The sequence below is a fragment of the Schistocerca gregaria genome, chromosome 8, assembly GCF_023897955.1.
Source record: "Schistocerca gregaria isolate iqSchGreg1 chromosome 8, iqSchGreg1.2, whole genome shotgun sequence".
NCBI classification, from domain to species: Eukaryota; Metazoa; Arthropoda; class Insecta; order Orthoptera; family Acrididae; genus Schistocerca; species Schistocerca gregaria.
Genome location: NC_064927.1, coordinates 488,765,431 through 488,790,303, shown reverse-complemented (window position 1 = coordinate 488,790,303; position 24,873 = coordinate 488,765,431). Strand labels below are relative to the sequence as shown.

At 37.7% G+C, this 24,873-nt stretch overlaps 1 protein-coding gene across 1 annotated transcript in view; it reads right to left on the bottom strand.

The window, feature by feature from the left end:
- Positions 1-4,167: 4,167 nt before the first annotated feature.
- LOC126284257 (TBC1 domain family member whacked) overlaps positions 4,168-24,873 on the bottom strand; it is an 83,035-nt gene continuing 62,329 nt past the window's right edge. Inside the window, exons 6-9 of the mRNA XM_049983058.1 lie at positions 22,766-22,840; positions 22,552-22,666; positions 6,725-6,879; positions 4,168-6,567 (exon numbers count right to left, since the gene is read on the bottom strand). Of these exons, the coding sequence (XP_049839015.1) occupies positions 6,463-6,567; positions 6,725-6,879; positions 22,552-22,666; positions 22,766-22,840 (450 nt within the window). The 3' untranslated portion in view covers positions 4,168-6,462. The remainder of the gene's footprint in view (positions 6,568-6,724; positions 6,880-22,551; positions 22,667-22,765; positions 22,841-24,873) is intronic.

Genomic DNA, 24,873 nt, shown 5'->3' with positions numbered 1-24,873 from the left:
GGCTGGAGTGCGTTGTCAAATGTGACTCTCAGGCATTTGAGTCAGTACCTTTGGAGCCTGTAGTCAACAACATTGCGTCTTTGGCCAAGAGATGGGACTAGAAGTGGATAACAAAATATTGATGAACTTGTAGAAGATCGCAGCAATGAAACGACCACCAAAGAGCTTATGGAGTTGCAGTGTGTTTCAGAACAGAAAGTTGTGGAGAGGAGTTCTTCAGAGGAGGAGGTGGTAACAGCACAGCAGCAACCTTCTGGTGCAATGAGAGAAATGCTGAAAGCATGGGCATCAGTGGCAGTGTACATTGAAAATCGTCATCACAATAAAGCAGTACAATGCATGTTACAAATTTATTTGACGATATTGCTGTGTTGCATTTTTGCCAAGTGTTGACAGAAACAAATGACTATAGATAGCTTCCTAGTAAAAAAAAGAAGTTATGTATTGTGAATAATAAATTACATAATACTGTATGAATAATTCTCTTTGAATAATTGGCATGAATGAGACAATGCGTTTAGTACTTTTTCTGCATGGGACACATTACCGTAGTTTACATTAATTTATACGGGATAAATTGTTTCGTTTATAGAGTATTTTGCACTACGAGTTTCTGGAGAGAATTATGTTCACCCTGTGAGATTGCACTGTAGCTATGTATTTACTACTATTCATGCCAATGCTATATCTAATGTTCAGCCCAGTGATGTAACTCAATGGTGCTTCCAAAATCTAACAGATACTGTCTTTCCCATTAAAGGGGCATTGCACCAGATCCCTGTTTTTCACAATTTTGGCAATTGAATCTTTATTTTCAAAGTAGAGCTTATATCTGTGAGCCTTTGCAAGGATTGCTGGGGGAGCAAGTGCCGCAATTACCTCTGCGGCATCTGATACTAATACTGCTTGTAGCAGCACTATTCCACCATATTGGAATCAAATGCTTTGGAAGGTTCCCAAAACCGACAAAGAGGAATCAATGGATAATAGTTTGCACAGAATGCCTCACTTGCTGCACTGTCACCAAAGATGTAACTGCTGGAGCTCTGGAAGTTCGAAGCTTGGAGCACCCTAAGTGACCTTTGACAATGGAAATGATTTCCAGTCAAGACTATTACAGGAGGTAATTTCGTATCAGCTGGACCAAAGAAGCAAGACAGCTGGCTCACATTTGGTCCAATGCACAATGATGCCCAGAACCAGCCAGTAAGACACAGCTTGGGAACTTGGTGTGGATTTTTACACCTATGGAGAATGTGGGATTATTGGGAAAGTTAGTAAAACACTATATTTGGGCCATATGATACCTTTTGCTGCTTGTCCAACGTCACATACTAAGTCGAGGATTATGACTTTCAACCAGATGACAGAAGTGCAGAGATGTCATCCATGTCCTCGAGTGAAGCCCTAACAGTCCTGAGGCTCAGATTGACGATTAGGGCTTCTCATTCAATGAAGCTGAAGGTCCACTTGATGGCTGCGAAGCTGTGACAGTGGGCTATCTTTGGTGCTCATCCTAGCAAAGAGGATGCAACAAGATCCAAACACCATACAGCCAATCAGTGAGAGGATCTAGAATTAGGTGGTTGTAATCAGCTGCAATGAGAACTTCAGAAACAGCCAGTCACTGTTTCTCCAGGTGACTGAGCAATGGCGTGCTGTGCTATATGCATTGTGAAGTAGCTCTTAGTGTCACTGGTTGGTGTGTTGTGGGTCACCATTTCAAATCTAGTCACCAGGAGATACTTGTTATTTAGCCTTTATCTTTCTAGAAGATTCTCGAAACTACCTATGTTTGCAAATTCTGAAATATGTTTTGTTTGTATAAATAGCTGCGGATTGCGTCCCTGAGGTAATTCTGTTGTGCTTTTACATGGATGCATATAATAGATGTGCTTTCAGGATAAGTGTTGTATTTCATTGATGACCCCGTTTTCAGATTTAGTCTTAACTGTGGTTACAATGTGACAATATATGGAAAGACTTACTCTTGTAATGTTTTAATACTGTTGTTATGTGACACATACCAACATTTAGTGCATTATTTATCCTAACTGCTCCTTTTGTACATATCTGAAATTTACGGAATTCTTTAACGGAGTTGTGCAGTTTATACACTGTGGTGATAGATCAAAGTAGGTGTGATGTTTATAATTCACAAATGTTCAGTTTTTGAAGAGGAAAAAGGAGTTCCCTGGGAAAACAATCCAACAAAATGGTTCAAAATACTTCAATGTCAACTCATTGCTCTTATTTGTGTACAGATCCTCATTAGAGTGTAATAAGTGAGCAGCAACATTTTATTATGTGGTGGTTTTGTTTGTTTGGAGTGTGATAAAATTCTTTACTGGTATTTCATTTTGGCAGGGGATAGTCCCCTCTGGCATTTCAAGTCCCTTCTTTTCACACTGTTATTTCTAAATAGGAGAGAAATATAAATTAACTACTTTCGACTATGATGTGAGGCAGAAACGGTTTTATGTTGCACTAAATAGTATCAAAATTATCTTGAGAGAGAGCTATAGCAAGTATATCTTGAAACATTTCCAGTAACTAAGGTTTGATTTTCTCTCTATCAAGTTCTTGATGAGAACAGTGATCCTAAGCTGTTTAGGGAGTACATCTTGCTCCTCAGTACCAGTCTGTCCCAGAACAGTTTCTTACTGAACCGGTTTTGTTCCTGATGATGCATTTGAATTTTGTCCCAATTGTAAGACAAAAATGTATGAAACTGTGAAACTTCATCTATGCCTACATCCTGTACTCTGCCAGCCACCTTCCTGCAATGTGCAGCACAGGGTACGTTGTCTGCCACTATTCCTGTTCCTTCTGTGAATGGAGCTGGGGGACAATAACTGTCTTGATGTTTCTAAGCACATGCATTCTATAAATTTTGTCAATATACTATCATCTATGCAACTGCCCTTTTTGTGGTGTCTGCCCCCAGGATTTTGCCCATTGTCTCCATGACACTCTTACAATGACTGAACAAATCCAATGAGTGTGCAAAGAGCTCTTCTTTAAATCACATTTATTAATACTGTGCAGTTAGAGCCTCAGACCATCAAGCAACTCGCTAACTGGCTGCACAAGGGATTTCTAAGCTGCTGCTGCTTTTACGGATAAATTAAATTTTCTTGCAATTTTTTCAATGAATCTTAGCCAGGCATCTTCCATTCATACAAGTAGTTTCATTTGGCAGTTCCATCTGAAACTTTTCTAGGTATATGGTTGTGACTATTTCCTGTGACTGATTGCTAATGGTTATCAAACAATGTATCTTACCACCCAATTGTGCATCCCATTTGTTTGTGTTAAGGATCAACTGCCAGTCCCTGTGCAAACTGCTGATCCACTGTGTACCTCCATGAATTTTTCTATACTTTTGTGGTATTGTAAGTTTCCTGTACTGAATACAACATCACTTCATCTATGCAGTCAGCACAATGTGGCTTCCGACATTAATCCTCAGTCCTATGACACTCCTTTAGTGCATATAAAAAGGTCTTTCACATTTGAAGGTTCCTTAAACTTGTATGTTGTTCATTAGGCAACCACATGGGACCTTTGAGGAGTTCAAGAAACAAGCAACACCTTGGTTACCACTGTGTACATATACTGTTGCTTGGATCCCATATGTAAACAGAGCAGCCTGATGTTTTTCCATAAAATTTTTCTGGACAGACCGTGTCATCTTCTAAAATGACCATCGTCTATCATTACTGCAAATGACCTACATCAATGTTTGTAATAGTGTATGAAACAGTTTATCTTTTTATAACAGGTCATGTTCTACAACCTGGAAGAATTTTTTGGAAATTGAGTCAGGTAGCAGAATCCTATGAACAAATGATAGCATGTCTAAGTTTCACAGAACCACTGGTTTTCAAATCCATGCTGACCGCTAGATCCATTTTTTAATCTTCAAATAAATCATAATGTCTGAGCAAAATGTTTGTTTCATGATTTTGTAGTAGATTATAATCAGTGTTAAAAATCTATGTCAATAATCTGTCCCTTTCTCCAACTGCGTTTTTTCTAAATACAACATGCTACTTTAGTTCAATTAAATATTTAATATGACAAAAGAGTATTACTAACAAAACATTCTTTTTTGTTTTATTTTGTTTATGAAAAGGGAAGTATTACATTGAACAAATAACTGACTTCAATCTAACAGCCTTCCTTTATTCTTATAAAAAGAAGTAATACTTTCAACAAACAGTAACTTGACAGATAACATAATAGCAAATGAAATGGCTGTCTCAATAAAAGTTGGAATGTCAAACAGCAATAAAATGTCAATTCATAAAATCAACTTAGGCAGCAACAAATAAATGACTTCAGCATTTTGGACAATATTTCTTTGTAGTATATGCTATTTAAAAAAAGAAACAGTCAAATCAAATAATATTCAAATGTCTATTGCCTACAGCGAAGTAATACTGCAGATAAATGCAAATACAAGAATGTATACTATGAAAATTTAAACTACAAAACATTGAACATTGCAATATATACACAGAACACATTATACTGTGTTATCTATGTACACAATTATATTTCTGTGCACACAAAACAACAAGTGCAAGAATATAATATTTTCTTTAATAAATAAATTAACTAATACAAGTATTTTGAATAAAGATACATACTTATCTGAAAAGTAAATGATTTTAACAAAATGAAAATAAAATTCAATAGGTACATTTGCTTTGGCTAATTGTGTGTCACATAAAAAAGCACCAGTATATTCTACACACATAACAGCAGCTACTTTCATAAATTTGTTTTTTGTGGAACGATATGTAATGAAGGTCATTTACGTCAAGGGAAGACACACCTCTAAACTTTTGAGTATCAAAAATAGAAATAATGCTGCCATAAACATCACTTTGCATCCAATACACATTTAATAATACAATTCTATAATACTTCTGAGGATTTGGAAGTGTTCAAAACTTGTTTCCTACTCAAATCTGAAATCTGTTCATTGGAACATCAGTACTTGGTAAAGAAAGTGATTACATTGTAAAAATACAGCAAATATATTTAACTTAGGAATATAACCTCAGCTGCATATCTTAAAACACTGCTTACAATGCTTTTATAATAAATAATGTCTTCTTACACTTCTGATGTTTATTGAAGTTCTTGTTGTTACGCAAAGACATTTTAACATCCAACTTCGCACAATGTCAATAAAAAAACTTATTCCTCTCACAAAAGTAATGGCAAGTAACACTTTGGCGTAACTGTAGAAATGATTAAAGACAGAATGAAGCTCTTGTCCATCTTTTTTCTGATCTTCCTGTTCTGAATGATTTTAATCAATAAAAAACTAAGTCTGATGTCCTGTTATAAGTTGTATCAATCAGCTGCACATTTGACCTTCTCAAGATTTTCCACTATTGCTTAATGCTGTGAACACTCCAAACCTCTAACTATATATAAATGGATTTAAAAACATTTTATAAAACCTGCATTGTACAGTCTTTCTTAATTAAGGCACAGAATAGAGTAAGTAGTACAGAATTAATAAGTTTTTTGATTGTTTATAAATAGTTCTAAACAGCTGCACAGCAATTTTTGTTTGAGCTCCACTCTTCAACCTGTACTCTACATGTGGCACAACTATCTTCTTAGGAATGCCATAACACATTTTAAACATAACTTAAAATTTAATCCAGGAGAAAAGCAACCGAACTTGATTGGTTAATTGTATTTATTTTAAAACACCAAAATTTAAAGCAGGTACTCAGTAAGATCTTTTTTGTGTTATGCTGTGCATACCATATTGAACTTATGGAAGTACATGAATAGTCATGAACAAACCACGGTACATGAGAAGTATTTTAAAATTTAATATGCGTTATCTGTCTTCCTCTAATCTGTGACTAATATGACCCTATAATTCTGTCTTGTTTCAAGGAAAACATTAAAAGACAACTCACTCTTACATAATTTTAAATACAGTAATGTTTAACAATTCACAAGTCAACAGTTTCTAAACCTCTGTGCACAATGCACATTTTCCTCGATCTTGCAATTTTACAAAATAGCTGGAAACTCTAATAATGAGTGTTTTGTGCTTTATACTCCATAACACATTTCACAGTACCACACTACAAAACTATATTTTTTTTTATTTTTATAATTTACACAGAACCTTAGTTTGGAGCATGTGATTTTGCCGAGAAACAATGGTTTAGAGCAAGAAGGAGAGATTCATTATTCAACTTCACACTTTTTCTGCTTTTAGGATCATACTTCTAAAAGGACCAAAAAACTGTGAAGCAATACTGAGTATATCATTATCAAAAAATAAGGACTGCACTAGAATGCGTGAATAATGTGGTTCACATTGAGAGTGAATGCGGCATTTACATTTCATGCAGCATTGCACATTTTACATGAAAAACTTTAAAAAGAGTTTGCCTTTTCTGGTACTGCAGTTTCTTGTTATCTCTTGCTTTTGTGACCATTCTCTTGACTTGCACGCCTTTTTGCCAACTGTCGCCTGTGCTCATAATCAAAATCTTCTTCAGAAAGATTCAAGCGCAGTATCTGCAATTAACAAAACACACATTCTTCACATCTTTTTGCCTCTTTGCATAATGTAGGTTTTAAAGTGAAATCCCCTGTCTGTTTACAAATCTTTTGTGTGGAATTGATACAATACATTCTTATAATATTCTGAACCTTAAATAGGTTTCAGACCTACCTGGCTGATCATAAATTCTTCTTCCACGACTTCAATTGGTGGATTGCGCAATACTTCTAAGGTTTCGTACATAGTTGGGCAGCTTTTAATAACACCTGGTCTTCCAAGACTGAATTTCAAAAGTACAAGGGCAGTCTTGAAGATCACCTTAACCCCTGAAACCATAAAAATTCTCCTTATTGCACAATCATCAGTAGTTTGCAATATATGAAAAGAATGAACAAAGTGAACTGAAAATAAAATGTTCAATGCCTGTGAATACCTATCCACTTTTACATCTACAGACTTTCCGGGTGATCTGTTGACATTTTTGTTTCAGATATTCTCGCAGATGTCGGCTTTGTTCTTGCACGATATTTTGACAACATGACCCATTATCTTCAACAATTGCTACCAGAGAATGTTCCTCAAGTGGTACAGGTCCAGTATTTGTACCTACAATCTTCCTTCTTCAAGGTCAGTTCAAGATCTTATGCAATCTGCTTCTACCAGCAATGTTCTTAAATGTTCCCTCTTCGGTCTGGTGCTCTATCTGGGGTTCATCCCCCATATCCACACCTTTCAGTAGTTCTTTTTGTGGGATTTTGTTGCTGTCCCCCATTACATTTTCGGCAATTCCAGTGCATAATCCCAGGCTCTACTGAACTCCACCTAGTGTCATGATTCATGAGTTTTTCTGCCAACTTCATCTCTACTGTCTCTCTTATAACACTGTCCCAGTATCTGGGGGTCTGTGCCAGAATTTCACCATAGATCATGGAATGACTGAGTTCCAGACACTTGGTAATGTCTGATGTAGTTGTCTTAGTCAAGTGCATGTGTGACATTCTTTGCACCTCGTGTCGACTGTTCTACTTGTTTGGACAAGGTACAACATGCCACAATGGCAAGGTGTATTGTAAATTCATTGTCCCAGGTCATCTTGCGCATTTTCCACCCTCAGTAGTTCTCTTACTTTAGTAGGTGGACAGAATGCACATTTTATGTTATGGTTCCTGAGAATCCTGATTTTGGCACAAATGGATCCCACATATGGCTTGTATGCCACTGTCTTTGTCTCAACATCTTCTTCTTCTTCTTCTTCTTCTTCTTCTTCTTCGAGATCACGTGGATGAGTGGCTGGTTGTAGGGCAATCTGAATCTGGCCAAGTATCCATTCTTGCAGACCACAGGTCTGAGATGATCTATTTCTACTGCCAAACTATCTGGGTCTGACAAGGTGTTTGCCCTGTGGATCAATGTCTTCAGCAGTCCATCCCTCTGCACTGGGTGCTGACAGCGGCTGGCTTGCAGTTATAAATCAGGACATGTAGGTTTGAAATACACACGGTGATCAAACCACCCACCTGCTCTCCTTTCGACAAGTATATACAGAAATGGCAAATGGCCATTCATTTCCAGCTCCATTGTGAAGTTCATGTTTGGGTGGCTTGAGATAAGATGTTCCAAAAACTCACTGAGCTTATCCCTACCATGATGCCACATCACAAAGACATCATCCACATACCTGAAGGAAGCATAAGAGTTTGTACCTAACCACATCTATTGCCTCCAAAATGATAACAAGTCATGTTGTCGAAATATTATGCAAGAGCAACACTGGTACCTGTCACAATATCTGAAACCTCAAGGTGTCATCCACATATTTATTTGTGTGTGTGTGTGTGTGTGGGGGGGGGGGGGTTACCGTGTATGCAAAGCCCTTTGACAAAATGTCAAATAATATAGGTACATCAGATCAGTGAAATCACTTCATTTATTTACAGTAATAACCTTGTACATTCAAAATAGCAAGATTATATATAAAAAGTTTACTTAAATTGTGTTAATTTGACTTAGATTGGTACATATTCTATAGGTAATTTTTTATATGCTTGTTTGCAGATTTTACTGGTTTATGTTGTTCATAAGCATTCACAAAAAGTAACAGGATATTCTGATGAAATGGTCTAAGGCAAATGTTGTTAAAGTGAGCCAAAATAAAATATAAACTGTTAAAATACCAATCACTCTCCCATTTTCACTCACATTCACCCACCAAATCATACTACCACTCAGAATAACGAAACTTAACGAGGTCAGTGATCTAACAACCACTAAAATGTTGGAAAGAAAGTGAATATATAAGTTGAATAGTACAGTCTGCTACATCAACGACCCTGAAAATACACAAAATCTTGTCTCACATAATTTCAAAAGCAAATCGGACATACCTTAAAAGTACGTCTATCTGCCAGAATAGAAGAAAATGGAATGGTAAAGCAGACTCTGTTCTCATTTAAATACAAACACTGAGACCAGTGTACTGAAATCCTTACACTACAAGCACTTTTGAGCAGGAGCCCATGTGTCCCTTGAATATGCTAAATTTCCCAGAATTGTGACACAACCTAGCAGAATGACATTTCCTTTCCCAGTGAGTTATGTACTGGATATTCTTGGGTTTTTATCTGCTGGGAACATATGTTGGATTGACTGAATGACATTATAGCAGATTCCACATTACGAGTAAATTTCACATGCTCCAGTGTGGTATAGATGATACGTAATCCTGCAGCAAAAACAGATAGCTCATTTGGTACACAACAGAGCTACTGATGCCTTTGCATTTTGAGAGACATATATGGTTTTTACCACAAATGATTTAAAAGGTACCACACTCGTCACAGCAAAGATCTCAATGAAACAATGGAAAATCCAGAATGGAATGTAACAATATTATGAAAAAGATAGATGCTACTCACCATATAGCAGAGGTGCTGAGTTACAGACAGGCACAATGAAAAGACTGTCACAAAATAATCTTTTGGCCAACAAGGCGTTTGTCAAACACACACACACACACACACACACACACACACACACAAAACCACCACAATCTTTGGCAGCTGAAGCCAGACTAATTGTTACAAGGTTAATATTGTTACAAAGAACATAATGGAAAGATACTCTCCCAAAGTCCTACACCTGTAAAATGTGAATACTATCAAGAAGATTTATAAATACTCAAGTAATTCAAGTACAAAATATGAGAATTCTTGAGCAACAACACAACAGCCACTTAAAAGAAATATTTACACGTTTGCAGCTATTTTCCTTTTTACTCCCACTTCCATTTTTTTTATTTTTCATTTATTCAGACTTTCCACAGAAGAGAGGATCCTTTTCATCACAATAATATCCTTAAAATTTATTAAAATTAGTATTACACAACACTATCTCTTCAAGATGTTCCTCCTTGTACTTCGGTCTTGTGGGTTTTATTCTGTGCCATATTTTTTCATTGTCATCTGTACATTTTGAAGCCAGGTAGTCACTGGTTGTTTCCTTTTTCTTCATTCAATTTCTCATCCCGGTATCAGTTTTGGTAGGTATTCTTGTATTGTCCAGTCTTCGGAATGTCTGTACCACTGCAATTTTCTTTGAACTATAACATCACATACTCCTTCTTCCACTTCCATCATCCTTGCGAGGTCTTTCCTTGAGATCATTGATTCTCCAGAAATCCATTTCCATACTTTCAGCTTGTTTTTGTGTGTCTGATTAGGTGACCATGTCTCTGTTCCAAGCAGGAATGTACTTTATAATATACTGTGCATTTCATAATGAACAACCCGATTTCAAAATTCCATATTTAATTATAAAAACACACCACACACATGGGGCAAATTGCAAAATACTCATAAAATCAAAGTTTTAGCTATGTTACTACAAATGCACTGTGTGTCCAGTAGCAGCAGCACAAACAACATCTAGCCAATAGCTGCATTGGTCATAAAGTTTACACAAGAGATCAGCTATTACAGAAGTTATGGCGGCTGTTATTCTGTTCATCACTTCTTCTATGTTACGAGGTAAAGGTGAGATGAACACACCTCCCTTTACACATCTTCACAAGAAAAAAAATTGTGTGGGACCACATCTCGCGATACTGGAGGCTAAGAATGCAGGCCATATCTAGGAGTCCTGTGCGTCCCATCCAGTGTTGAGGCAGAGTGCCACCGAGAAACTGATGTATGTTGTGCCAGTGAGGTGCAGCTCCATTCTGTTGGAAAATGAAGTCTTAAGAGTCCTTAGGTTATGGAAAAAGCAAATTTTGCAGCATCTGAAGATAGTTCACTTTAGGTGTCTTTTTCATGGTCAATAATGTTGTGAGGGTTCTAAAGTTTCCATATGTGCATATTTTGTCAGTTTACTTTACCACCAGCAGGAAATGTTGCTTCATCACTGAAAATTAAGTGTGGTAAAAATGTTTCATCTTCCACATCCTCTAGTGGAGCACTGCTGAAGTCAATCTATTTCCTTGAATCACCAACCACAAGAGCTTGCACTAATTGTAGTCTGTATTGTTTACAGTCGAACCGATGTCGTAACACTCGCCAGATAGTTATGTAAGGCAATGCTTGTGTGGCGAGTAGACTTTCATGTACTCCACTCAAAAGTTTGCTAAATTCTTTCCACTGTGTCATCAGAAGTATGAGGTCAACCTGGACTCTCAGCTTTGCACAAGCATCCTGGTCTCTTCAAATTGGTGATACCAACGACGAATGTTTTTCAGTGCAGGTGATTAATACCAAAACGCCAACAGAAAGAACGCTCACCTGAAATCACTAACTCACTTTTTGCGTATTTGCAGCACACAAAAAGCCTTCTGTTGAGTGAATGCCAACTTGCTTCTGACTGACAGCAAACTGAGAAGATCCACTGACTGACATATAATAGCACTGGTGACATGAGGCAGCCTGTAAGAGGTCCTAGCTTGTTTTAAATTACTGTGAAAGTATATTGTCAGTTCTTATTAGGCATATACACTGATAAGCCAAAACATTATGATCACTGACCTACTATCGATACAAACCTGTTCAGCCGATAGCCGTGACACCTAACAAACAATGACTACTAGTCAGACACACTCACGGTCTTGCAGTATCAGTGAGAGTGCTGTCTGTGTGTAGAATGGGGAAGGCACACGATCTACCCAAGTCTGACAGAGGGCAGATTGCAAGGGCCCACGGCTCAGTACGAGCATTTCAGAAATTGCACCGCTTGTTGGGTGTTCGAGGAATGCTGTGGTTAGAGTCTTCAATACATGGCCAAACCAAGGTGAAGCCATGTCCAGACATCATGGGGTTGGGCAGCCACCCCTCATTACAGATGTCAGACGTCGTAGGCTGGGCAGACTGGTAAAACAGGACGGGCGGCAAGCTGTGATGGAACTAACATCAGTATTTAAAGCTGGGCAGAGTACAAGTATGTCTGAACACACAGTGCACCAAACACTCCTGATGAGGGGCCGCTGCAGCTGACACATCACACATGTACCAATGTTAACACCATGACATTGGCAACTACGACCGAAATGGGCATGTGACCATCGGCACTTGCCGTCGGGGCAGTGGCAGAGCTTTGCATGGGCTGCTCAATCCCGAGACCTTCTTTATTGCGCAAATGAGAGGGTGTGAATACGTCATCTTCCAGGAGAAAAGCTCCTTTATACATGCGCTGTGGGACAGAGACAAGCTGGTGGCGGCATTCAATGTGCTCTGGGGAACATTCACATGGGCATCCAAGGGTCCAATGGAGTTCACGCAAGGGACCGTGACAACTGTAGACTGGTTGCAGTGGCATTTTTCAACAAGATGATGCACCATGTCACAAGGTCAAAAGCGTGACAGAGTGGCTCGAGGAACACAGCAGCGAGTTCCAATTGATGTGCCGTCCCCCATCTCACCAGATTTGAACCTGATCAAACACATCAGGGATGCGATTGAATGTGGTGTCACAGCTCAAATCCTCCCACGCATTTATGAGAATTAGGTGACTTATGTGAAGAGATGTGATACCAACTCCTTCCAGCAACTTAAACCCAGCAGGACCTCACTGCTTCCATGACACGATGCATCACCTCTGTTATCTGTGCCAAAGGTGGAGATACTGGCTATTAGGCGGATGGCCATAATGTTCTGACTGATCATTGTATTCCCTTAATACATGTCTTACAGTATTTTTAATTAAGGGATCCTCTGTGTCTACCATATTTAATGCTTTCTAAAGCTCAGTTTCCTTGGGATGGTATCATATGACTTTTGTAAATCTTTGAAACTAGTCCAATACTTCTTAATTTTCCTCTATACTTTCCCAAAATCTGTCGTAATATGAAAATACGGTTTATAGACGATCTCCTGTCAAACCACATCGTTCTTCTTGGGTCCTAAAATTAGTTTCCTCCCTCCCTCTCCCCCTGTATTATTATTCTTAAAATTCTCACTAATGAGTGAGTAACACAAATTTCTTTATAGTTCAATCAAATGTTGCAATCTCCTTTCTTAAATATGGTAGCAGTATAACTTTTCTTCTTTCCTTTGATATTAAGTCTCCATTAATTTTTTTTTTAGTAGCTGTGATGCTAAACTTTGTTGCCACTATATTTTCAAAGTCCCAGGTTGGTATCACTTGGTCCAGGTGATTTGCCCATCTTTCCTGTTCTTATACATCAAGCACTCAGTTCAGAAATTTGGAACTCATCACCTTTGTGTTCGCTTCTCCCTACTATTCCTTCCTCCATACAGTCTTCTCTATCCTTCTTTCTTCTTCTTCTCACTGTTGGCTTTACCCTGTATCTTCACAGGATCAGCATGTTAATCTGGATTTGGTAACATTAGTGGTAGAGGATGGCCACCAGATGCCCTTCCTGTCACACTCCGTCCTTCCCTTGGGCAGATTTTGTGCAAAGCTCTCTATCTGCAAGCAGTGTAATCCCACATGAATTTGTGTGCGTGAATCATTTGACTGAGGCAGGACATGGATACCAGCCTGGCATTCACAAAATCAGAGTAGGAAACCACATAAAAATCAGATCCAGGTTGGCTGGCACACTGACCCTCAACTAACACGCTATGCAGGATTCAATTTAGGGCCGATGCACCTCCCTGATTCCAGGAAGTGGCATGCTAACAAACCACTATCTAGGCAGATCTATTATTCTTTATCCTCCTCTAGTAATTTTTTGAAATATTCTTCCCATTATTTTTGTGTTATAAACTGTAGATTTGCTTTGGATTTTATCTGTTGTCAAGCTCCTTTTAATACTGGCCACACTTCTTTCACTCTCTCAAATCCCAGCTTATGTTCTTTCCCATCTTCCATTCTTTGCAATCATTATTTTTTCCGATTTCATTCTTTTTTTCCTTATAGATAGGTTCAGTTGCTTCCAATTTATAATGTAAACACTGAAAATATGTGTTCCTTTTCTGTTTTGCTATCTCTATGTCTTCTGACCATCATTCTACTTGTGGTTGTTTTCCTGTACACCCAATACCTCTGCTGCTATTTTCAAAAATGGTACTTATCTGTTCATACATTTCTTCTGTTCTTTCTTCAAATGATTGTGGATGAATCATTCTGATTCTGGTAGCAAGCAATGTTCTTATACTTTCATTTTGTATGCTCTTGATATTATAATGTTTACTTTCATTCTTCTCAGTGTTGTTCGTTTTTACAGCACTAGTGTTTACTTACTCAGGGTTAGTACTGAATTTACAAAATAAAAATTGAGGACTTTTAAGCACCTCTTCTTTACTGACAATAGTTGCACTCAATGCTGTAGCAATGTCAAGAATAAAATTAACATGTGCTAATAGATGATAACTTCAATATGGTATCACTATAATAAAATTCAGCAGTATCAGCTTAATAGACATAAGGAAAATTCTCTAACAACTTACAACAATTTACTTCATCACATGTTTGCTTGATCTTTGATAATGTTTTTTCTTATTGAAGTGGTTAAAGCAAGTACATCACATTTCATAGGCCTCTCTGCAGTTTTCATCCAACAATAAAGCTTAAAAGTAATTCAAATGTGTGAATTTTAATGAAATTGAGAATTGTCAATAAGAAAAACTTATAAACAGTGAAAGATAAATTGATTAATTAAAAAAGCTACACTCTAGATAAAAAACCAGTAAATCATAACGTTTTAAGTTTGTCAATTTTTTCCTTTGGCTGTCTAATACTTGAACCTCTTCTTTCTTTTCATAAGTCTTCTTCCTTTTTGCATTATTGTAAGCAGTACAAAATGATTCTTGCCTTTTCTGCAACCTCAGAAATTCATCAGCAAGTTTGTGCAATGAAGGAATGTCAGAACTGAGGTGCATTCTTTTCTGTTGTGAACCTTGCAATTCCTCTTACAATTTTACTTTCTTTCCAATAGTGTCTTGGTCTTCTGCACTTGTTTTTGTTCCTCACGATAAGCCATGTATTGTGTTCCTTGCAGGAGATGCAGATGCCAACATATCCTTAGTAAGTTGTACATTTTGCACTCTCCCACAAAATTTAAGGTGGTCTTTAACTTGCCGCATAGCAACATAGGATCTTTCGTTCAAATTTTCTACTTCTAGAGCCTTGTTGATTGAGAATGTACTCTCTACTGCTGCCTGACCATGTGAACAGATTAATATCTTCTTGCAAACCTTCCAATTTTTTTTAAACTTCTTGAATACATAATACTTTTACAGGAAGTAATCTTGAAATTTTAACATCAAAGTCTCTACATTCTTGATATGGTATTTGCTATGCAAAATCTCCAAACTCCAATAAGAGGGAATCACAATTTTCCACAAAACATGGCCACTTCCACCCAGACTTGCAGCATTAATTTCGTGTTGATCCTGCAACCATCTTCATTTTCAAAAATAACTTTTGGATCCAGACACGCTTAATTATGTACAAAGGAATAATATGCAATGGAGATTTTTCAAAAATACTTTTAACCATTTTCTTAAGAAATGACTGTGCTTTGTGTTTTAAGGTTAGGACATCTTTCCTGGCAATTTTTTCCTCCTTAACAATGCTGAACAAAATATTGTCTCCAATAGAGCCTAAACCTACTTTTACTTAATTCACCGAGTGAAAGATGGTTTCACTTCATAAGTGCCAAGCTTACCTGAGGAATCCATTTACTTCATATCCTCTTTCTTCAGTATATGAAAACTGAGGAGACAATGGTTTACTAATTTTGCGAGGCCATTTGAAAAATAAAGGGGGGGAGGGGGGGAATAGTGGTTTGTTGGACTGATATATAGTCAAAAAAGGGTGAACAATCTAGGTCATAGCAACAAGAAATTGAAATTTTATGTTTAGTAACTTATCCTCTAACGCTGATGTAACAACAGTATTCGAACTGGAAGCTGGCTTGTTAATTTTTCCCTTTTCTACATAAGCAACAAGCAGAGAAATGTCATCCAAAATTTCCAGAGCTCTTGGAACTGCATGGAAGTTTCCTTAAAACCTATGGTGGCAAAATTTAGGCCAACTTGCTTTGAAACTGAAAGTTCTATGTATGTTTCAACTTTTGCATGTGAGTCATGAAATAAACCAATACAAACTTTTTAAGGAAATATATATGTCCCAGCCAGAAATCTGAGCACCTTTATCAAAAGCATCATTGGTGTGTGTAACCTGCAGGAGCTTAAATCCAATAATTTCTTTCCATGATCCTGTTTCATATTCTTCTGCAGCATCTTAATGAACTTTTTATTTACTGCAGATCCATCCATGCACACTTGCAGATGTTTTTGAAGCTTGATACTTTCCACAGTAGGCATAAATGAATTTTAATATCCTTTGCTGTTGCACACCCATGAAAGAAGAAGTAATGTATCTTGTATGAACCTGATTTAAGTATGTGTTCCAAAATGTAACTGAAACATCCACCTGCTCAGCCTGGGTGGAGCTATTTAAAGTTTCACCAAATAAAACTGTACTTATCTACACAATCTAAGTATTTAAACAAAGTTTGTTTGAAATGTGGTGTAGTACCAAAACAAATTAGATGGGCACATTTTTTTCCTCTCCACAGGTGAAGTGTTTCACTATTTCACTATGAGTAAACATGTTTATAAATAAAGCTTGAAGCTTCATTTGTTTCTGAATTTGAGTGCAAGTCTTTATAAGATAAAAGTAAATGGTCCACACTTTGTAATGTTCCTGTGGTAGGGTAAAAAAAGTAGCATGCTTCCTTGCTGTTTCACCTTCGCAATGTGTTTCTATCACAGAAGAAAAGAAAAATGTGCTGGTATTATTTTTTAGTAATACTCTTGGTAATTAATATAAACACCTAAATCAGTTTTTAAAAAAAAAAATATTGGCATGTCTTAAGTTTACGAGTTATGGCAAATTTCTTCTTTCAGACGCGTGTTACAACTACGAACTATATCTCAAAACCGCAATTTTGCAAGTACTTTCTTTGAACAGCTTCCCTGGAATTGGTGTTTTGTAAGTTTTAGGAGCCTAGAAGTAAAAAAAAAAAACGTGCCTCCAGCCAGACAATTCGATGCCTTCCTGTCACTGCCAATGTTATATCAAATAGAGGTAATACATCAAGCTTTCTGTACAGTCTGCTACACAGTGCCTGCAATGCTCTTAAATGTGTGTGTGCTGTAGTGTTCCAGTTTGTGGTTAGAACTGCTGGCGGCGCAGCTCTCCCGTCACGTACCCAGCTCCATCCTCATTGGGTCTTGACAGTTGCCATTCAACACTCCATCTTCTGCTATATTGACTTTGAACGATTTGGTCTATAATTCATACTTTTTAATCTGAAATCAACTTGCTATGAGAATTCTACATCTTTGTGTCCATCTATATAATGTAAGTGCTCGCGAAATTACGAGTTTTGCGATATAATTTGTGGGTTTAGCACGGTTTAAGTGCAGTGCACAAGTAATTTACCCCAACCTTTGTTACTTTTATTTTTATGCTTTTGATTGCAAAGTACCTCACCTTTCCGATAAATTTTGACAGTTTCGAGTGATCGTGACTGCACACTAATCTTTTACCATTTGTTTTATCGTTAATGTTTGCTTCATTTATACCTCACCTTTCCCATATATTTTATCACTTACTTTCGCAGATATTAAACATAATTATTATGCAAGTAGTTACAGATGAAACTTATTACCAACTCATTAATGATTCCACATAAGTCAAATCATTCTAATCAAGTTATATATGATGTAAAATAACATTTACTTGTTTATAATTGTCTTGTCGCTGCCACAGTTGGCTAAACGCACACGTTCCACGCATTTTAATCACAATTTTAGAAAGAAACCAAATATGTGCCATGTAGGGGTGGCCGATAAATTGTAGATTGATACCTCTTCGGTAAAATATTCCGGAGGTAAAATAGTACCCCATTCGCATCTCCGGGCAGGGACTACTGAAGAGGATGTCGTTATCAGGAGAAAGAAAATTGGCGTTCTACGGATCGGAGCGTGGAATGTCAGATCCCTTAATTGGGCAGGTAGGTTAGAAAATTTAAAAAGGGAAATGGATAGGTTAAAGTTATATATAGTGGGAATTAGTGAAGTTCGGTGGCAGGAGGTACAAGACTTTTGGTCAGGTGAATACAGGGCTATAAACACAAAATCAAATAGGGGTAATGCAGGAGTAGGTTTAATAATGAATAGGAATTAGGAATGCGGGTAAGCTACTACAAATAGCATAGTGAACGCATTATTGTCGCCAAGACAGATACGAAGCCCACACCTACTACAGTAGTACAAGTTTATATGCCAACTAGCTCTGCAGATGATGAAGAAATTGAAGAAATGTATGATGAAATAAAAGAAATTATTCAGATAGTGAAGGGAGACAAAAATTTAATAGTCATGGGCGACTGGAACTCAAGTGTAGCAAGAGGGAGAGAAGGAAACGTAGTAGGTGAATATGGATTGGGGCTAAGAAATGAAAGAGGAAGCCGCCTCGTAGAATTTTGCACAGAGCACAACTTAGTCATAGCTAACACTTGGTTTAAGAGCCATGAAAGAAGGTTGTATACATGGAAGAACCCTGGAGATACTGGCAGGTTTCAGATAGATTATATAACGGTAAGACAGAGATTTAGGAACCAGGTTTTAAATTGTAAGACATTTCCAGGGGCAGATGTAGACTCTGACCACAATCTATTGGTTATGATTTGTAGATTAAAACTGAAGAAACTGCAAAAAGGTGGGAATTTAAGGAGATGGGACCTGGACAAACTGAAAGACCCAGTAGTTGTACAGAATTTCAGGGAGAGCATAAGGGAACAATTGACAGGAATGGGGGAAAGAAATACAGTAGAAGAAGAATGGGTAGCTCTGAGGGATGAAGTACTGAAGGCAGCAGAGGATCAAGTAGGTAGAAAGACGAGGGCTAGTAGAAATCCTTGGGTAACAGAAGAAATATTGAATTTAATTGACGAAAGGAGAAAATATAAAAATGCAGTAAATGAAGCAGGCAAAAAGGAATACAAACGTCTCAAAAATGAGATCGACAGGAAATGCAAAATGGCTAAGCAGGGATGGCTAGAGGACAAATGTAAGGATGTAGAGGCTTATCTCACTAGGGGTAAGATAGATACTGCATACAGGAAAATTAAAGAGACCTTTAGAGATAAGAGAACCACTTGTATGAACATGAAGAGCTCAGATGGAAACCCAGTTCTAAGCAAAGAAGGGAAAGCAGAAAGGTGGAAGGAGTATATAGAGGGTCTATACAAGGGTGATGTACTTGAGGACAATATTATGGAAATGGAAGAGGATGTAGATGAAAATGAAATGGGAGATACGATACTGCGTGAAGAGTTTGACAGAGCACTGAAAGACCGGAGTCGAAACAAGGCCTCGGGAGTAGACAACATTCCATTAGAACTACTGACGGCCTTGGGAGAGCCAGTCCTGGCAAAACTCTACCATCTGGTGAGCAAGATGTATGAGACAGGCGAAATACCCTCAGACTTCAAGAAGAATATAATAATTCCAATCCCAAAGAAAGCAGGTGTTGACAGATCTGAAAATTACCGAACTATCAGTTTAATAAGTAACAGCTGCAAAATACTAACACGACTTCTTTACAGACGAATGGAAAAACTGGTAGAAGCCGACCTCGGCGAAGATCAGTTTGGATTCCGTAGAAATATGGGAACATGTGAGGCAATACTGACCCTACAACTTTTTTAGAAGCTAGATTAAGAAAAGGCAAACCTACATTTCTAGCATTTGTAGACTTAGAGAAAGCTTTTGACAATGTTGACTGGAATACTCTCTTTCAAATCCTGAAGGTGGCAGGTGTAAAATACAGGGAGCGAAAGGCTATTTACAATTTGTACAGAAACCAGATGGCAGTTATAAGAGTCGAGGGACATGAAAGGGAAGCAGTGGTTGGAAGGGAGTGAGACAGGGTTGTAGCCTCTCTCCGATGTTATTCAATCTGTATATTGAGAAAGCAGTAAAACAATCAAAAGAAAAATTCAGAGTAAGTATTAAAGTCCATGGAGAAGAAATAAAAAGTTGAAGGTTCGCTGATGACTTTGTAATTCTGTCAGAGACAGCAAAGGACTTGGAAGAGCAGTTGAACGGAATGGACAGTGTCTTGTATGGAGGATATAAGATGAACATCAACAAAAGCAAAACGAGGATAATGGAATGTAGTCGAATTAAGTCGGGTGATGCTAAGGGAATTACATTAGGAAATAAGACACTTGAAGTAGTAAAGGAGTTTTGCTATTTGGGGAGCAAAATAACTGATGATGGTCGAAGTAGAGAGGATATAAAATGTAGACTGGCAATGGCAAGGAAAGCGTTTCTGAAGAAGAGAAATTTGTTAACATCGAGTATCGATTTAAGTGTCAGGAAGTCATTTCTGAAAGTATTTGTATGGAGTGTAGCCATGTATGGAAGTGAAACGTGGACGATAAATAGTTTGGACAAGAAGAGAATAGAAGCTTTTGAAATGTGGTGCTACAGAGGAATGCTGAAGATTAGATGGGTAGATCACATAACTAACGAGGAAGTGTTGAATAGGGTTGGGGAGAAGAGAAGTTTGTGGCACAACTTGACCAGAAGAAGGGATTGGTTGGTAGGACATGTTCTGAGGCATCAAGGGATCACCAATTTAGTATTGGAGGGTAAAAATTGTAGAGGGAGACCAAGAGATGAATACACTAAGCAGATTCAGAAGGATGTAGGTTGCAATAGGTACTGGGAGATGAAGAAGCTTGCACAGGATAGAGTAGCATGGAGAGCTGCATCAAACCAGTCTCTGGACTGAAGACCACAACAACAACAACTTTGCCACATATATTTTCTTGTCACAGGTGTACTATTTAGTTAAGGTTTCTGTGTCCCTTGCCATTTCAGCCAATGTATAGTACCACTGCGGCCTATGTATAGTATTTTCCTGCACTAGCACTGCAGTAATGAGTTTACATACAGCAAGCAGTGTCACTTGCCAGTACCGCATGTAATCATACCCCCACTATGTTCTACAGGCCTGTGGTGGTAGTGGAGGGGGGGGGGGGGGGGGAGGGGCAGCCTGCCCCTCTCGCCCTACATGTCATGCAGCTGAGTGACCATCATAACTGCTTTGGCCTTCGACCCATGCATCCATCCTTTTTTCGCCTTTTTAACTTCACAAGTTAATCTTTTTTAAAGTATGAATACAATTGCCAAGATTAAAATAACGACCTTTCAGGACTGCAACTAAAAAAAAAAAGGACAAAATAAGCACTTACAAGTACTTTTATAACATGGTATACAAATTAAGAGCTTTTAAGGACTTTTAAGAAAGGTACAAATCTTGTTGCTGTTTTCCAAAGCCAGAAACACTTCTCTCTCAGTAAACAGTTACTGATAGAGACTGATCCTCACTAGTAATCTCCATAAAGTCTCATATCAGCCACCTCAAAAGTACTTCTTCCTCCAATGGATATATATAATCTATAATCCGGTATTCTGCTACCAAATATATTTGTGAATGTACTTGTATTAAAAAAAAACTGTGTTAAAAACTTTTTCATCAGTCGTTCTCCATTGTCATTATATACTGTTATTCGCATTTTCCCACTATCCTACATGATTCCTCATTCTTACTCTTGCATTCTCCATAATAATCAGTTCTTTACTTCCTGGGATTTTTAGTTTCTCTCTGTCTCTCTAAGAGTTGCCCCATTCTTGTGGTCATTTATATCACTCATGGGTGTACATACTGCGATAATCCCAACTTTCCTATCAAATAGTGTCATTTGAACTATATCAATACATTGCTAATAAATTACCGATTTCCAATTATTTTCTTCTATAATTTTCTCTATCATAATAGAAACTCCTGCTTTGGTTATATCATTTCGAATGTATACATATTTACCAAGCTCTTTCTCTCCTCTATCTTTCAACTTTGTTTACGAAAATATAGTAACATCAATTTTGAGTGTGCTACGTTCTGTGGTCAACTCATTCAGTTTAGCAGAAATACCTCACATATGCCAGAACCCAAACCTCCATCATTAGACTGTCATCCAAAGTTCCAGCTTTTCCAACACATTTTATAGGGTTTTTCAGCATTTCATTTTTTTAGGTGCCGAGAAGCTGGCCTGCTACACAAACCCAAACATGGAGGACCATTTAATTTACTCTCAGGGCTTTCTTCCTTTAGGCTCGCATAAACCGATATAATAATAGAAAACAGCAAAGCTTCTTTTGGTCCACCCTCAGTATTCTATTTCCCTGGTACCCACCATATTGGACGAGAATTCCCTATCTGCTAGTAGGGAGGTGCCTGCTGGAAGACAAGGAACTTCGTATATCACTACTGTTATTCCATAGAGATCTATTTACAAATATTGCTCCAAATTTCTGTAGCCTATCCTATTATTTTCAAGCAAAGTGTAAGTTAAAATTAGGGATGTTATAATGAACTACATAAAGGCATATATCATGTTTTAAGGTGACATTATGGAAACAAATTAATAATTATTTTCTAAGTGGTGCAGCATTTTGTTTGCTTACCTTCACACAAGAACATATCCCACACCCTAAGGATTGTGTCCCATGGAAGTGTTCTTGTAAACACACAAAGAAACCATTCAGTCATGTATAAAATAGGTTCAATTTTTTGCTTTTTCTGTAAAAAAAATATAAATAAATAAATAAATGACATGAAATGACATGTATTATCAGACTACACCATTGCAATGACTAAAAACTGCTATACCATACTTACTATGTGTTTATAAACACTTGGAGAAACTTTTTTAAGTAGTCCAAACAAAATGTCACCATCTAGCTGCAATGTTTCCTGGAAAAAGCAACGGGTTATCATTCACAATCATACAGCTTTTAATTATTTGCTTTAGCACCTGTAATGTATATACTGTAATCCTGTAATACATATTGTAATCCTACAGTAGTCAGTATTAAACTTTCTGACTCCACCACTGCTACCAAATGGTTTTTCTCACAATAAGTGGTCTATGTAATAAAACACAACACTTTGTTGAACAATGTCATGTGTAGTTCTATTCTGATAAGCATACCAAAGGATGGTATCAACAATAGATATAGCCAATTTCCCAAAATTCTCAAGTTCTGACATGGTCCCGACATATTTTTAGCAGTCTCTCCACCTCAACAATAGCAAACTCCCCATCAATGAAAACTTCTTCCTTATTGTCTGGATACTTTCATACACTGTACACAAAGCCACTAGCCCACTATGATGATGAGTTTGAAAAGGTTATACAAACAGAATGGACCCCCTCTATCTCCAACAAACTTGTTATATCTACTAATTCTCACATTTACTGCAGTAGTCAACATTAAAGAAGGAAGAAAAATTAAGGTCTACTGTCCTGTCGACAACATGGTTATCACATATAAAGCAAAAGATGGATTTCAAGAGAATTGGAAAAGAAACAGGCTGTGTTCTTTTTAAAATTGTAAATTTAGGGTATTCACTAAAAATATTGGATGGGGATTTGAACCCTGCTGCTCCTGAATACGAGTTCGAAGTCTAAAATACTGCACTGCCTCAGATGGTAAGAGCCAAAATGTAATACCACCTTTGACTTCAACAACTCAAATGCACCGTCCTGCAGAAACTGAATTACATTTCGTCACATGATAATTAACTGAAGCCCTCAGCTGCTGACAGGGGTTGTTGATATACCTCGGTGGGGAGAGCTGAAAATGTGTGCCCTGACCGGGACTCGAGCGCGGGATCTCCTGCTTGCATGGGCAGACACACTACCCATCTGAGCCACTGAGGACACAGGTGAATAGCGCGACTGCAGGGACTTATCCCTTGCACACTTCCCGTGAGACCCATATTCCCAACTGTCCACAATCTACATATGTAAAGTTCCTAATAGGTATTTGCCAATCTACTCATTACACGTGCACACTAAGGTGGTGATTCGCATAAGAGTTCGGACAACCTGTGCTCTTCCTGGCCATTGACCTTCGTCTGTGCGAATGTGCACAGATTGTGAACAGTTGTGAATATGGGTCTCATAGGAAGCGTGCAAGGGATAAGTCCCTGCAGTCGTGCTATTCATCTGTGTCCTCAGTCTAATATATTTCTTGCATCCTTAAAATTGTTTATCTGCCTCGCCTCCCCCATACCGTACAATATTACTGGTTCATGCTTACACCCTTTTTGCTTCCAACCCAATGGTCCATTGATCATGTACGTTTGAACACTTGTAAGTCCAGCCCAAGCCATCTACTCACTACTTCTTAAATTTGTCTCATACAATTATTTATTACTCTAGCAAATGAAAAGGACCTATTGAAATCACCATGCACAATGATCCTGTTGTCCATTCCAATTAATTGTCAGTCAAAAAATGTTGCCTGGACATATCAGACCACACCAGAGAGCCACTTTCAACTCTTACTTTATGGCTAATACCAACTGGGCACTCCCCCTATATTAGCTTTTCTGAACTCTCATCCTATGGATCCCTTGGTTCCAACAATCATCTAAGCAAATTCCACTGTCTCAACTTTACCTCCTGTCCACTATACTGCCCTAGACTCATCTATCAATGTCTTAAAATGTTCCCTCTGCTTGGTTTCTGACTTTGCAAATGCTCTGCTCTTGCTTCATTATTTATTTAATTTCACATAACTTATTCAACTTTGGTTTGTTTTTAGGTTTCTTCCCCTCTGTTGTTACTTCCAATGTATACTTATTCCCTGGACGGCAGTACTTTTCTCTTCAAACTCTCCTGGTTTCCTCAACTTCTCATCCAATAAGTATATATACATATTTGTTGTTCTCAAAGAATAATAAAATTTACAGGCCTACATATGCAGTTATCACAAATT